We start from the raw sequence: 15,109 nt of genomic DNA on the forward strand, positions 1-15,109 counted from the left end.
CAAACAAAAATTGAACAAAGAAACCATAGATCTCAATAACACAATGAATAATTTAGACTTAACAGACATTTATAGAATATACCATCCAACTAAGAGCGAATACACTTTCTTCTCAGCAACACATGGATCCTTCTCTAAAATAGACCATATATTATGCCACAAAGCTAATGTTAGCAAATACAAGAAGATAGAGACACTACCTTGCATTCTATCAGATCATAATGGATTGAAATTAGAAATAAATGAAAGAGTAAAAAACAGAGAACTACTCCAACACCTGGAGATTAAACAATATGCTATTATATGATGAATGGATAACAGAAGATATTAGGAAGGAAATTAAAAAATTCTTAGAGGTAAATGAGAACAAAGAAACATCATATCAAAATCTCTGGGACACTATGAAAGCAGTACTAAGAGGAAAATTTATTTCATGGAGTGCATTCAATAAAAGAAGTAAAACTCAACAAGTAAACGACCTAACACTACAGCTCAAAACCCTAGAAAAAGAAGAGCAGACCAAGACCAAAAGTTGTAGAAGACAGGAAATAGTTAAACTCAGAGCTGAAATCAACGAAATTGAAACGAAAGAAACAATACAAAAAATTGAAAAAATAAATAGTTGGTTCTTTGAAAATATAAACAAAATTGATAAACCTTTAGCCACACTAACAAAGAGAAGATGAGAGAAAACCCAAATCACTAAAATTCGGAATGAACAAGGAAATATCACAACAGACACGATTGAAATACAAAATATAATTAGAAGCTATTTTGAAAATCTATACTCCAACAAAATAGAAAATTTCGAAGATATCAACAGGTTTCTAGAGACATATGAATTGCCTAAACTGAATGAGGAGGACATACACAATTTACATAGACCAATTTCAAGTAATGAAATAGAAGAAGTCATTAAAAGCCTACCAACAAAGAAAAGTCCGGGACCAGATGAATTCTCAGCCGAGTTCTACAAAACCTTTAAAGAAGAGCTCATTCCAATACTTCTCAAAGTATTCCATAAAATAGAAGAGGAGGGAACCCTCCCAAACTCATTCTATGAAGCCAATATTACCCTGATACCTAAACCAGACAGAGACACATCGAGGAAAGAAAATTTCAGACCAATATCCTTAATGAACATCGACGCAAAAATTCTCAACAAAATTTTAGCAAATCACATACAAAAACATATTAAAAAGATAGTGCACCACGATCCCAGGGATGCAAGGTTGGTTCAACATCAGGAAATCAATAAATGTAATTCACCATATCAATAGACTTAAAGTCAAGAACCACATGATTATTTCAATAGATGCAGAAAAAGCATTTCATAAAATACAGCATCCCTTCATGCTCAAAACACTAGAAAAAATAGGGATAGTGGGAACATTCCTTAACATTGTAAAGGCCATCTATGCTAAGCCCATGGCTAATATCATTCTAAATGGTGAAAAACTGAAAGCATTCCCCCTAAAAACTGGAACAAGGCAGGGATGCCCTCTTTCACCACTTCTATTCAATATCATCCTTGAAATTCTAGCCAGAGCAATTAGACAGACCAAAGAAATTAAAGGGATATGAATAGGAAAAGAAGAACTCAAACTATCCCTATTTGCTGATGATATGATTATATACTTAGAGGAACCAGGAAATTCCACCAGAAAACTTTTAGAACTCATAAGTGAATTCAGTAAAGTAGCGGGGTATAAGATCAATGCAAATAAATCTAATGCATTTTTATACATAAGTGGTGAATCTTCAGAAAGAGAAGTTAGGAAAACTACCCCATTCACAATAGCCTTGAAAAAAATAAAATACTTGGGAATCAATCTCACAAAAGAGGTGAAAGACCTCTACAATGAGAACTACAGAACACTAAAGAAAGAAATTAAAGAAAACCTTAGAAGATGGAAAGATCTCCCATGTTCTTGGATAGGCAGAATTAATATTGTCAAAATGGCCATACTACCAAAAGTGCTATACAGATTCAATGCAATTCCAATTAAAATCCCAATGATGTACCTTACAGAAATAGAGCAAGCAATTATGAAATTCGTCTGGAAGAATAAGAAACCAGAATAGCTAAAGCAATCCTTAGCAGAAAGAGTGAAGCAGGGGGTATCACAATAACAGATCTTCAACTCTACTACAAAGCAATACTAACAAAAACGGCATGGTGGGCTGGGGAGATAGCTCAGCTGGTAGAGTGCTTGCCTCACAGACACAAGGCCCTGAGTTCGATCCCCAGTACTGCAAAAAAAAAAAAAAAAAACGGCATGGTATTGGTACCAAAATAGAAAGGTAGATCAATGGTACAAAATAGAGGACATGGACACAACCCAAATAAATACAACTTTCTCATACTAGACAAAGGTGCCAAAAATATGCAATGGAGAAAAGATAGCCTCTTCAACAAAAGGTGCTCGGAAAACTGGAAATCCATATGCAACAGAATGAAACTAAACCCATATCTCTCACCCTGCACGAAACTAAACTCAAAATGGATTAAGGACCTCGGAATCAGACCAGAGACCCTGCAGATTATAGAAGAAAAAGTAGGTCCAGATCTTCAACATGTTGGCTTAGGACCAGACTTCCTCAACAGGACTCCCATAGCACAAGAAATAAAAGCAAGAATCAATAACTGGGATAGATTCAAACTAAAAAGCTTTCTCTCAGCAAAGGAAACTATCAGCAATGTGAAGAAAGAGCCTACACAGTGGGAGAAAATCTTTGCCAATCATACTTCAGATAGAGTACTAATCTCCAGAGTCTATAAAGAACTCAAAAAACTCTACACCAAGAATGCAAATAATCCAATCAACAAATGGGCTAAGGAAATGAATAGACACTTCACAGAAGAAGATCTACAAGCAATCAACAACATATGGAAAAATGTTCACCATCTTTAGTAATAAGATAAATGCAAATCAAAACCACCCTAAGATTCCATCTCACCCCAATTAGAATGGCGATTATCAAGAATACAAGCAACAACAGGTGTTGGGGAGGAGGTGGGGAAAACGGTACACTCATACATTGCTGGTGGGGCTGCAAATTAGTGCAGCCACTCTGGAAAGCAGTGTGGAGATTCCTTAGAAAACTTGGAGTGGAACCACCATTTGACCCAGCTATCCCACTCCTTGGCTTATACCCAAAGGACTTAAAATCAGCATACTACAGAGATAAAGCCACATCAATGTTCATAGGTGCTCAATTCCCAATAGCCAGATTGTGGAACCAACCTAGATGTCCTTCAGTTGATGAATGGATAAAGAAACTGTGGTATATATAGACAATGGAATATTACTCAGCCATAAAGAATGATAGAATTATGGCATTTGCAGGCAAATGGATGAAATTGGAGAATATCATGCTATGTGAGATAAGCCAATCTCAAAAAACCAAAGGACAAATGATATCGCTAATAAGTGGATGATGACACATAATGGGGGTGGGAGGGGTTAGTGTTAGGGTTAGAGTTAGTGTTAGGGAGAGGGGCAAGAATGGAGGAATGAAGGACTATATAGAGGGAAAAGAGGGGTGGGAGGGGTTGGGGGAAGGGAAAAAATAACAGAATGAATCAAACAACATTACCCTATGTAAATTTATGATTACACCAATGGTATGCCTTTACACCATGTACAAACAGAGAAACAACATGTATCCCTTTTGTTTACAATAAAAATAAATAAATAAATAAAATAAAAAATATTCTATTTTGATTTTATATTTAATTGATATGTAATAATGCAATGTGATGTTTGGATACATGTATATACTGTGTAATCATCAGATAGGGGTAATTAGTATATATAGTACCGCAAACATCTTTAGTGTCTTTGTGATGAAATGTCCAAGTCCTTTCTTCTAGCTACTTTAAAGTATATAATAATTAGTTATGACTGTAGTCACCATGCTGTACAATAGAACTCCATAACTTATTCCTGCTGTGACTTGGTATCTTTTAACCAATCTTTGCTTTTAGAAAAATTACAGCTATTTTATTTTATTAGAGCATTATAGTTATACATAGTAATTGGGTTCATTTTGACAAAATCATGAATGCAAGGACTTTGATCTGAATGTTCATTCCCCCACTTTCCTTCTCTTTCCTCCCTCTATTCTCCTTTCTTTACTCTACTGATCTTCTTTTTGCTCATTTATTTTTAATTGCTACTTTCTACATGTACATAAAAGTGAAATTCCCTGTGGTATGTGTTATATGTGAATATAACATGATTGTGTTAAATTCATTCCCTATTTCCCTTTCCTACCCTTCCTCCTTCCCTCCCATTCTCCTCCTTCTACTCCAGTTATCTTCCCTATGTATTTATGATATCCAACCTCCCTACTGCCACCACCACAATCTTTCACTTATTTTGCTCTAGGTTCCACATATGCGGGAAAACTTTTGACCCTTGATTTTCTAAGTCTACCTTATTTCACTTAACCTGATGTTCTCCATTTCTATCCATTTATCAGCAAAGGCCACAATTTCATTCCTTACAGCTGAGTAAAACTCTACTGTGTATACATAGCACATTTTTTTCATTCATTCATCTACTGGTGGCCTCTAGGCTGATTGTATAATTTGCCTGTTGTAAATTGTGCTTATAAACACTGAAGTGGTTACATCACTGCAGTTTGCTGATTTTAGTTCTTTTGGATAAATACCAAGGAGCAGCACCTTCTTTTGTAGTAAATACACTTCAAAAATAAAATTGAATGCTGCAATTGTGAACTCATTGTCTAATATCAACTTTAGAGTTTAATTTTGTGTGTTTGTTTTGCTCATTTTTTGTGTTGTCCCAGCTGGCCTCAAACTTTTTGACTCCAGTCTTTCACCTGCCTCAGCATCTTTAGTAGCTGGCACTACAGGTTCACAACACAGCCTGGATTTAATTATTTTCTTCTTGGAACTAACCAAAAATAAAAATTCTTGGGAAACAGAAGAGCAACTTCATTTTGATGAGTGACAATAGTGTATAAAAGCTTAACATCTCTAATAAGAGAGAGAGGGATTAGAGTTTCAGTAAAGCCACATTTTTAAGTCACTACAATAAAAGCAACTTTGGAAGAAAGCATTTTATTATATTTACTATTTTATTTGTTTACAAATGGATCAAATGAAGAGAAAATAATTTTATCAATTGCCTACAAAAAAGGAAAGCCCTAGATTTTGTTTCAGATGAGCATGTTTACTTACAAGCTAAAAATGGAGGCTTCCATGCTTGTACACTTTACCCAGGTACTTGGCAGCAGCCAGTGGGTGGTTATCAGAGAGTTAACATAACATGGGTGGAAATATTACATTATGTTCTGCATTAATCAAGTTCGAGGTTATCATTACATAGTTTCCTTGTTAATGATCTGGATGTGAATTGAAAGAATGCTTATTAAGTTTACAGAGAACAGATTGATTGTCTTGGGAGATATGAATAGTATTCCTTATGACCATGAAAAACTAGAGTGATAACATTTTTGTAAAGGATAAAGTTCAAAAGGAAAATCCATAAAATAATATACTTGGTACAAAATGAAAACTTTATAGATATAAGAATAAGACTGGGTAGACCAAATAGATATGGTAGTCACTGATGACCTCAAAGAGAAAAATAGATTCAAGTGTAACATCTCCCTTTTTTCATCAACCTAGAGTGGATATCCTATTCTTGAATGATTTTTTGGGAGGGTTTCACATGCCTCTATATAGTTTAATTCCCACTTCCTTCATCTCATACAATCTGATTTTCTCCTAATTATCACATAAGAGTCAATCCAGTGTCTTCCCTAGCAAGCTTTTCCTGACTTTCCTTTCTCCCTTCTTCCACTAGTTCCACAGTATACTCTGCTTTCATAGTATACTGGGTAGACCTCTTTTACAGCAATTCCTACCTGCTGTATAAACTGTGTACTTTTTAATTTCCTTTGAGAGGCTATGACAATAGTCTTCAGGCTTCATAAAGAGGTTAGCACATTGGGACTGCTCACGTCATGTTTGTTGAATGAATGAGTAAGTCATTGAAACAGACTTTTTAGGTGGGGGCTTTTAGTTAACATTAGAGACTCTGAAACTACCATTGACTGAAACAAGCCCGAAGAACTCAACTCTGCTCCCAAGCATCCAATACCCAGACTATTTAGGATAATTGTAGAGACCCTGGAGGAAACAGTCAATTTATGGATCAAATCTTCAGTTCATGCATCTAGAGGATGGTCAAGATTGACCTGTCCTTGATGAGACATCTCTGTTCTTTAATTTGGTTTTTAAAATTAGGCCCTTAAAGTAACATATACATCCCAAAAGTAGAAAGAAGTTTCTCGTAAAGATATAAGCACACAAAGGATTGTGACTTGTGACTGATGAGCTCATCAAAATTTCAAAGAACATCTGGATGTGGTGGTGCATACCTGTAAGATTCTTGGGAAACAGAAGAAATTCTCTCTGTATTTGATCCATTTGTAATCCCAGCAATTTGGAAGGCTGAAGCAGGACGATCATAAATTAGAGGCTAGCCTCAGCAATTTAGCAAGACCTCTTAGCAACTTAGTGAGACCCTGTCTCAAGATAAAAAAATAAAGAAAATCGGGGATGTAGCTCAGTGGTAAAGCACCCCTGGGTTCAATCCTCAATTAAAAAAAAAATCAAGAAACAGTAAATCACTATACATATATAATAATCTAAAGCCAGCAGCTCAAATGAATAAAAGAGGATGGACTGTGATATTTACCTTGAAAACTATAAAAATTTTTGTCCCTGATATTTTGCCCACCCCCTTTTCTATCATCCTCCTCTTGTTTTCTCCTGTGTATATGTCTTTATCCCTTTCTTATGGATTTTCCTTTCCCTTCTGTATCTCTAGTTGGCTCTTCCACTTCTCCTGCTCTTATCTTTTTCTTTTTGGCATTTCTTCCTATGACTACATAGAACTGAAATACATTTTAAAGACTGCACTATACTGGTTTTGTAAAAATTTCTGATTCCTGTTCTTGATTTAAAAGCAAACAGTGAGGCTGGAGCTGAAGCTCAGTGGTATTGTTTGCCTAGCATACATGAGGTCATAGGTCCAATCCCCAGCAAAACATATGTGTGTGGGCACACACGCATGCACACACACACACACACAAAGCAAACAATGTATTGTTTTAGATTTTCCTTTTATAGTCCTTTATTGATTGTGGCCACCTTTGATTTAAGGACAATCTGGGGAGAACATGTTGCTCATTTTAATGATAGTCATTCAAGACCACTTGAGAATCTGTAAGCCTGTCCTATTCCAATTCTTGTTCCCAAGAGTTCACTTTTGCTTAGTGTAGGCTCTGAAAAATCAAAGAGTCCGTTTGATTTTTTGATCAATCAGTACTTTAGAATTTGAGGAGACCTTAGATTCCATTAATCTTAAACATAATAAAACTATGACTTAGGTCATTCGTTGCTCTAAATCATGAAAGTGACAAATGATGGAGCTAAGACTATATTAGTTTTCTATCATTGTGACAAAAATACATGAGATAATTTACTTAAAAAGAGATAAAGTTTGTTTCGGCTCATAATTTGGAAGTTGCAGTTCCTTCTTCACTGGCCAATTGTTTTGTGGCTTGTAATGAGGGAGTACATTGTGGCAAGAGCATGTGGTGGAGGAAGCTGGTGACATCTTAGCACCCAGGAAGCAAAGAGATGCAGGAAGGGGCCTGGAGTCCAATGTTCCCCTCAAGGGCATGCTTCAGTAACCTAACTTCCTCCTACTACCTCTTTAAAGTCCCACCAACTGCCAGTAGCATTGCAGGCTGGGGACCAAGCCTCGAACACATGGGTCTTTGGGGAGGCACTTATCCAAACCACAACAGTCCAGAATCTGAATTCAGAGGTTTATAAAATGAAAGAGTGGTAATTATTTATATATTAGAATACTGTACTAAACTTAGTGTTATGGCTTGGTTGTGAGGTGTCCCTCAAAAGTTCACATGTGAGATAATTCAAGAAGGTTCAGAGGAATAATGATTGGGTTGTGAGAGTCTTAACCTGATCAGTTAATTAATCCCTAATGGGACTGAGTGGTAACTGGAGGCAGGTGGGGTGTGGCTGGAGGCAGTGAGTGGTTCATTGGGATCGTGGCTATGGGGTATATATTTTGTATCTAGAGAGTGGAGTCTCTCTTTCTCTCCCTCCCACTCCCCCTCCCCCTCTCCCTCTCCTTCCCTCTGTCTCCCTCTCCCCCCCCACCCCTCTCTCTCTCTCCCCCTCCCTCCCTCCCTCTCTCTCCTTCCTGATGATGCTTCCTGCTTCCCTCTGCTTCCCACATGCTTCCACCATGATGTTCTCCCTCACCTGGATCCCCAAGGAATGGAGCTAGCCTTCTGTGGACTAAGACCTCTGAAACCGTGAGCACTCAAATAAACATTCCTCCTCTACAGTTGCCCTGGTTGGGTCATTTGGTCACAGCAGTGAAAAAGCTGACTAAGATACTTGGATAAAAATAAAAGGCACTCTGTCAAAAAAATTATAGAAATATAAGAAATAATAAAGGCCCCTTAAAAACATTTACTGACTGTTGGTCATATGAATCTATGAATTATGGAAAGAAAATGTCTCTGACGTGCTTCACATCAGTGTGTGTATATGTGTATTTGTACATGTCTCTGTGATTCATTTGACAGTCCTTGATTATTTTGCCTTTAATATCTTTCTGCTTCCCTTTATCGTAAGAAAGGGCTATTACATAAGAATTTTTAGATTTTTTGATACAATTTTTTGGCATTAAGACTTGCAGTAGTTTTTCAAAGTACAGTCTGGGATAGCAGTTTCTATTAAGATTTTCTTTTCAGCAGACTATTCACCCTGTTTGCTATTAGAAGGGATGCTGAAAGAATTTTGTCAAGTTATTGTCACATTTGATATAGGGGCAGAACTGATCATGGGGAGTAGGAAGAGTTCATTTTTCTGATCATATCATGGAAAGAAATCTATGCTGCTATTACTAACCCTTAGTTAATGTATTGAAAAAGATAAAATTGAGGACATTTTAAATAACTAAAAAAGACATTGGTACCAAAATAAGAACTGTTCTACTAGAGCAATTTTTTTGAAACCAGTCATGAATGAACAAAAGCAATGAGTGTATCTATCAGGTTCAGTTCTAGAAATTCAAATAAAGAAATGAGATGGGGCTGGGGAGATAGCTCAGCCGGTAGAGTGCTTGCCTCACAAGCACAAGGCCCTGAGTTCAATCCCCAGTACTGCAAAAAAAAAAAAAAAAAGGGGGATGAGATGGTAAAAAGGTCCAAGGGAGTTTTATAAAAATAGGGATACCGTAAGAATTATACCTATACTGTAAGAATTAGCGATTTCTTAGTGTGTTACATAGGTCCTCCTGATTTTCTCCACAGTGTGGGAGTCAGGTACAGTCTGCTACATGATCCTGGTAGTATGATATGAATGCGCTTCATCAGGCCTGAACTGAATACTCCCATTATAGATTTCAAAATCTGTAAGATAAGGCAGCAACCCTTATTTCTCAAAGAAAAAAAAGCACCTTTTTATTAGAAAAATTCTTAATCTCTACTTTGGAAATTTATTGCAAACTACTATTGATTCTGCCACTTTGGTGTCTCTTACATCCATCCACCTCTTTCAGTGCTAATTGCTACAGTTTTTGTTCAGACTTCCATGGTTTTTCATCTGGAACCCCTGCTACCCATACTCTAAATTGCTGCCAGAATGATTTTACTAATTGGATGTTGTTACTCTTCTGTTTAAAATCCTGCAATGACACTCCATACTTTGTAGGCAAAGTTCAAATTCCTTAACCTCTCCTGTAAGACTATTAGAATTTTCTTGCTAATTTCTTCAAATTTAAATGTCATTACTCCATTTTTCATCAGAACTGAATTTTCTTCTCTTTCCTAACTTCTTATGGTTCTTAGTCTTCATTTATGCTATCTCTTGGGCCTAGAATGTTCTCTTCTTCACTTTCCATTCCTTGTGTGCCCTCTCCTGCCTAAATGTCATCTGTAGGGAAGCCTCTCTATTAATCTCTTTCTCCTCCCAATGTCCCATCACCTGTTTTATCATTTTTCATTATTGTTCTCTTTCTTATTAAACCATCAACCACCTGAGGACATACATCATAGCTTATTTAACTTTCATCTGTAGTGTTTAGCACAATATCTGACATGTAAATCATAAATATTTATTGGGTAAATAAATTTCTTTTAAAAGATAAAATAATTGTATTGTGTAATAGAAAAATCTTCTTATCTTGTGACCTTGTAGGATAATATCACTAAAAACTTTTGACGTCATCTTGTCTCTTTGTGAATTAAGGCCCAAATAATACCACTTTTATCTACTTGTTTAGCTATTTGATGGATTAAAGGTGACCCAAAGATTCATCTCAAGAAATCGAAGTTTTCTTCTCCTGTTCTAGTAGAAACTGTAGCCAAAGCAGGAAGATTCATGTCTAGGCTAGGTTGCTCATTGAAGTTCTCTTCACTTGTAATCAGGGCACATTTGTGATGTGTCAGGCTCTGGACATGTGCTATATGTTAAAGTTATAGAAGATATAGGCTCTCAGTGTTAAAGAAATGATAGTCTTGTGAGCAAGTTCATCCTTAGAGTTTTTCAGTCATTATGTGAATTACATAAAATTTGATATTACTATTTGAGTTCTGCAGTTAGTATTAGGTAAATACTGGATGGTCTCTGTAGTATTTTTTTTAATTTTTTAAATTTATTTTCATTGTAAACAAATGGGATACATGTTGTTTCTGTTTGTACATGGAGTAACAGCATACCATTTGCATAATCATACATTTACATAGGGTAATGATGTTTGATTCATTCTGTTATTGTTTCCTTCCCCCCCACCCCTCCACCCCTCTTTTCTCTCTATACAGTCCCTCCTTCCTCCATTCTTGCCCCCCTCTCACCCCCCATTATGTGTCATCATCCGCTTATCAGTGAGATCATTCGTCCTTTGGATTTTTGAGATTGGCTTATCTCACTTAGCATGATATTCTCCAGCTTCATCTATTTGTCTGCAAATGCCATAATTTTATTATTCTTTATAGCTGAGTAATATTCCATTGTGTGTGTGTGTGTGTGTGTGTGTGTGTGTATATATATATATATATACACCACAGTTTCTTTATCCATTCATCATTCATCAATTGAAGGACATCTAGATTGGTTCCACAATCTGGCTATTGTGAATTGAGCACCTATGAACATTGATGTGGCTTTATCTCTGCTGATTTTAAGTCCTTTGGGTATAGGCCAAGGAGTGGGATAGCTGGGTCAAATGGTGGTTCCATTCCAAGTTTTCTAAGGAATCTCTACACTGCTTTCCAGAGTGGCTGCACTAATTTGCATCCCTACCAGCAATGTATGAGTGTACTGTTTTCCCCACAACCTCTCCAACACCTGTTGTTGCTTGTATTCTTGATAATTGCCATTCTAATTGGGGTGAGATGGAATCTTAGTGTAGTTTTGATTTGCATTTCTCTTATTACTAAAGATGGTGAACATTTTTTCATATGTTTGTTGATTGCTTGTAGATCTTCTTCTGTGAAGCATCTGTTATATCCTTAGCCCATTTGTTGATTGGGGTATTTGTATTCTTGGTGTAAAGTTTTTTGAGTTCTTTATAGATTCTGGAGATTAGTGCTCTATCTGAAGTTTGAGTGGCAAAGATATTCTCCCACTGTATAGGCTCTCTCTTCACATTGCTGATAGTTTCCTTTGCTGAGAGAAAGCTATTTAGTTTGAATCTATCCCAGTTATTGATTCTTGCTTTTATTTCTTGTGCTATGGGAGTCCTGATCCTTCCTTGTGTTGAGGAAGTCTGATCCTAAGCCAATAAGTTGAAGATTTGGACCTACTTTTTCTTCTATAAGATGCAGGGTCTCTGGTCTGATTTCAAGGTCCTTGATCCATTATGAGTTGATTTTGTGCAGGGTGAGAGATATGGGTTTAGTTTCATTCTGTTGCATATGGATTTCCAGTTTTCCCAGCACCATTTGTTGAAGAGGCTATCTTTTCTCCCTTGCATTGAATCTGTATAGCACTTTTGGTAGTATGACCATTTTGACAATATTAATTCTGCCTATCCAAGAACATAGGAGATCTTTCCATCTTCTAAGGTCTTCCTCAATTTCTTTCTTTAATGTTTTGTAGTTTTCATTGTAGAGATCTTTTACCTCTTTGGTTAGTTTGATTCCCAAGTATTTTATTTTTTTTTGAGGCTATTGCAAATGGAGTTGTTTTCCTCATTTCCCTTTGAACTGTTTTGTTGCTTGTGTATAAAAATGCTTTAGATTTATGCGTGTTGATTTTATAGCCTGCTATTTTGCTGAATTCACTGATGAGGTCTAGAAGTTTTCTGGAGTAGGTTTTTGGATCCTCTAAATATAGAATCATGTCATCCACAAATAGTGACAGCTTAAGTTCCTCTTTTCCTATTCGTATCCCTTTAATTTCTTTAGTCTGCCTAATTGCCCTGGCTAGAGTTTCGAGGACAGTGTTGAATAGAAGTGGTGAAAGAGGACATCCCTGTCTTGTTCCCGTTTTTAAAGGGAATGATTTCAGTTTTTCTCCATTAGGAATGATGTTGGTCATGGGCTTAGCATAAATAGCCTTTACAATGTTCAGGTATGTTCCTACTATCCCTATTTTTTCTAGTGTTTTGAGCATGAAGGGGTGTTATATTTTGTCAAACGCTTTTTCTGTGTCAATTGAAATAACCATATGATTCTTATCCTTAAGTCTGTTGACATTGATGGATTATGTTTATTGATTTACGGATGTTGAACCAACCTTGCATTCCAGGGATGAACCCCACTTGATCGTGGTGCACAATTTCTTGATATGTTTTTGGATACAGTTTGCCAATATTTTGTTAAGGATCTTTGCATCTATAGTCATCAAGGATATTGGTCTAGAATTTTCTTTCCTTGATGTGTCTTTGCCTGGCTTGGGTATGAGGGTGATATTAGCTTCATAGAATGAGTTCGGTAGGGTACCCTCCTTTTCTGTTTCCTGGAATACTTTGAGAAGTATTGGAATGACTTCCTCTTTGAGAGTCTTGTAGAACTCGGCTGAGAATCCATCTGGTCCTGGGCTTTTCTTGGATGGTAGATTTTTAATGACTTCTATTTCATTGCTTGATATTGATCTGTTTAAATTGTGTATGTCCTCCTGGTTCAGTTTGGGAGGAGCATATGTCTCTAGAATAATTTGTCAATGTCTTCGGTAGTTTCTATTTTGTTGGAATACAGATTTTCAAAGTAGCTTCTCATTATGTTCTGTATCTCAGTGGTGTCTGTCGTGATATTTCCTTTTTCATCACGAATTTTAGTAATTTGAGTTTTCTCTCTCCTTCTCTTTGTTAGTGTGGCTAAGGGTTTGTCTATTTTGTTCTCTGTAGTATTATTAACAGGAGTAGTATCCCATCTCCATATCTTCAGACATGACTGTAGCTTGATGTATTTGAATGAAATCAGCCTGAAAAATGGATTATTTCTTCTCTGGTGATGAAGGTATTTTATTATGAGCTGGAGTTTGTGGGAAATACTGCATGAATTGTTACTGAGTAGATAATTTGAAGTATTTTAAATGGTTTTATAATTTTAATTAGATTTTTTTTTCTAAATATCTAAATATTTTCCTCTACTATGGCCTTTCTCTTCTGAGGTGGTTGACAACAATAATGTATGATACCCAAGTAATTCTCCAGGAGTAAAATATGTTTGAGTTGTGTATATATACCAAAAAATTCTTACAGTGTGATGTTAAATAAATGGTATATATTTTCAACCTCTATCTTCATTTTTAGTTTATAGGTAGTTGTTTTTATTAGGCAATAGCATTCTTGTGTTTCTTTCCATAGTGTTGCATGTAGAATCCAGCAGAAATTCACTGTGCTTCATCAATGAGCCTGGAGTGGAAATAATGTTAATCACATTCAAAGCAGGCAGCACTGGCAATTACTCTTCTTTGTTTTACAGAGATGAGCGGAATCAGTCCATCATTGTAAGCGGAGAGTCTGGGGCAGGAAAAACAGTCTCAGCTAAATATGCCATGCGATACTTTGCAACTGTAAGTGGTTCTGCCAGTGAGGCCAATGTTGAAGAGAAGGTCTTGGCCTCCAACCCCATCATGGAGGTAAGACAGCAGCATCCTGGGCCTTCATACTAATTCTGTTGCTAAGAAACATGCTGAAAAAACTAATTGATATAAGTTATGTCAGATAATCTGGGGCCTCCCAGCCTCTTAAAATCAGGAAAATACTTTTCTACACATTAGTAAGAGATCTAAGAAAAGTGAAAATTCTGTAAGTTAATTGAGTAAAGCTCAGCCATCAAGTAATCTGCTTTAATTCATGATCTTGTATTTTTAACCTGCCAACAGAATTGTTGCCTATAATACCAGGCAGCAGTACTTTGTTTTCTAAAGTTTCTTTCTCTCAGTTCATTGACTCATTGTTCCTTGTAACAGAAGTACAAGTTACTCATCCCCTGTCTCCTGAGTTTTTTATGCTCTTTCCCAAACATAGGGTTTCCTTTGCTCAAGCATGAATGTGCTTCATTATTTGTTTGCCCGCAGTTCACTTTCTGTGCTTAGTTCAACCTATTTGGCTTTAAATTTAAAGTTTTCCCCTGGTTTGAATTATAAACTTAAACTATGATCTCATAAACATTTTTCTTTTTTGTTTTTGTGAATCATATAACGTGGGTATAGGTTAGTAAAAGAAATTCAGTAATTATAAATTCTTGAGAGGGAAAAACTATGAAAGGACAACGTGCTTTCAAAAATCAAGTACATATACAAGGTAGAAATGACTATGCCAAAGAAAATACAGTATTTTCTTTGAATGTAATTTTAGGAAAGTTATAGTTTTGTAAGAAAATGGGGGAAAAATAAGTTCTGTTAAATGGAGAAAAATTTGTTTGAACATACAGAAACAAACCTTGTTTTTAAAACTTCAAATGGGTATTTTTTTATTCCTGTCTTTTTCCTTTGTCAAGCCTTATTTATCACCTAAACACAGATGGAGTTAAAACTGACCTGGTGCACCTGTGGTACAAGTGATTTTTGCAATAATCT

The 15,109-nt window shown here is 36.1% G+C and overlaps 1 protein-coding gene across 4 annotated transcripts in view; it reads left to right on the forward strand.

The window, feature by feature from the left end:
* The window catches only part of Myo5a (myosin VA), a 212,659-nt gene that overhangs the window by 79,471 nt on the left and 118,079 nt on the right, over positions 1 to 15,109 (forward strand). For all 4 annotated transcript variants that reach the window (XM_047538820.1, XM_047538823.1, XM_047538822.1 and 1 more), the window contains exon 5: positions 14,011 to 14,167. In XM_047538820.1, the coding sequence (XP_047394776.1) occupies positions 14,011 to 14,167 (157 nt within the window). The remainder of the gene's footprint in view (positions 1 to 14,010; positions 14,168 to 15,109) is intronic.

Source organism: Sciurus carolinensis, chromosome 2 (genome assembly GCF_902686445.1).
Source record: "Sciurus carolinensis chromosome 2, mSciCar1.2, whole genome shotgun sequence".
NCBI classification, from domain to species: domain Eukaryota; kingdom Metazoa; phylum Chordata; class Mammalia; order Rodentia; family Sciuridae; genus Sciurus; species Sciurus carolinensis.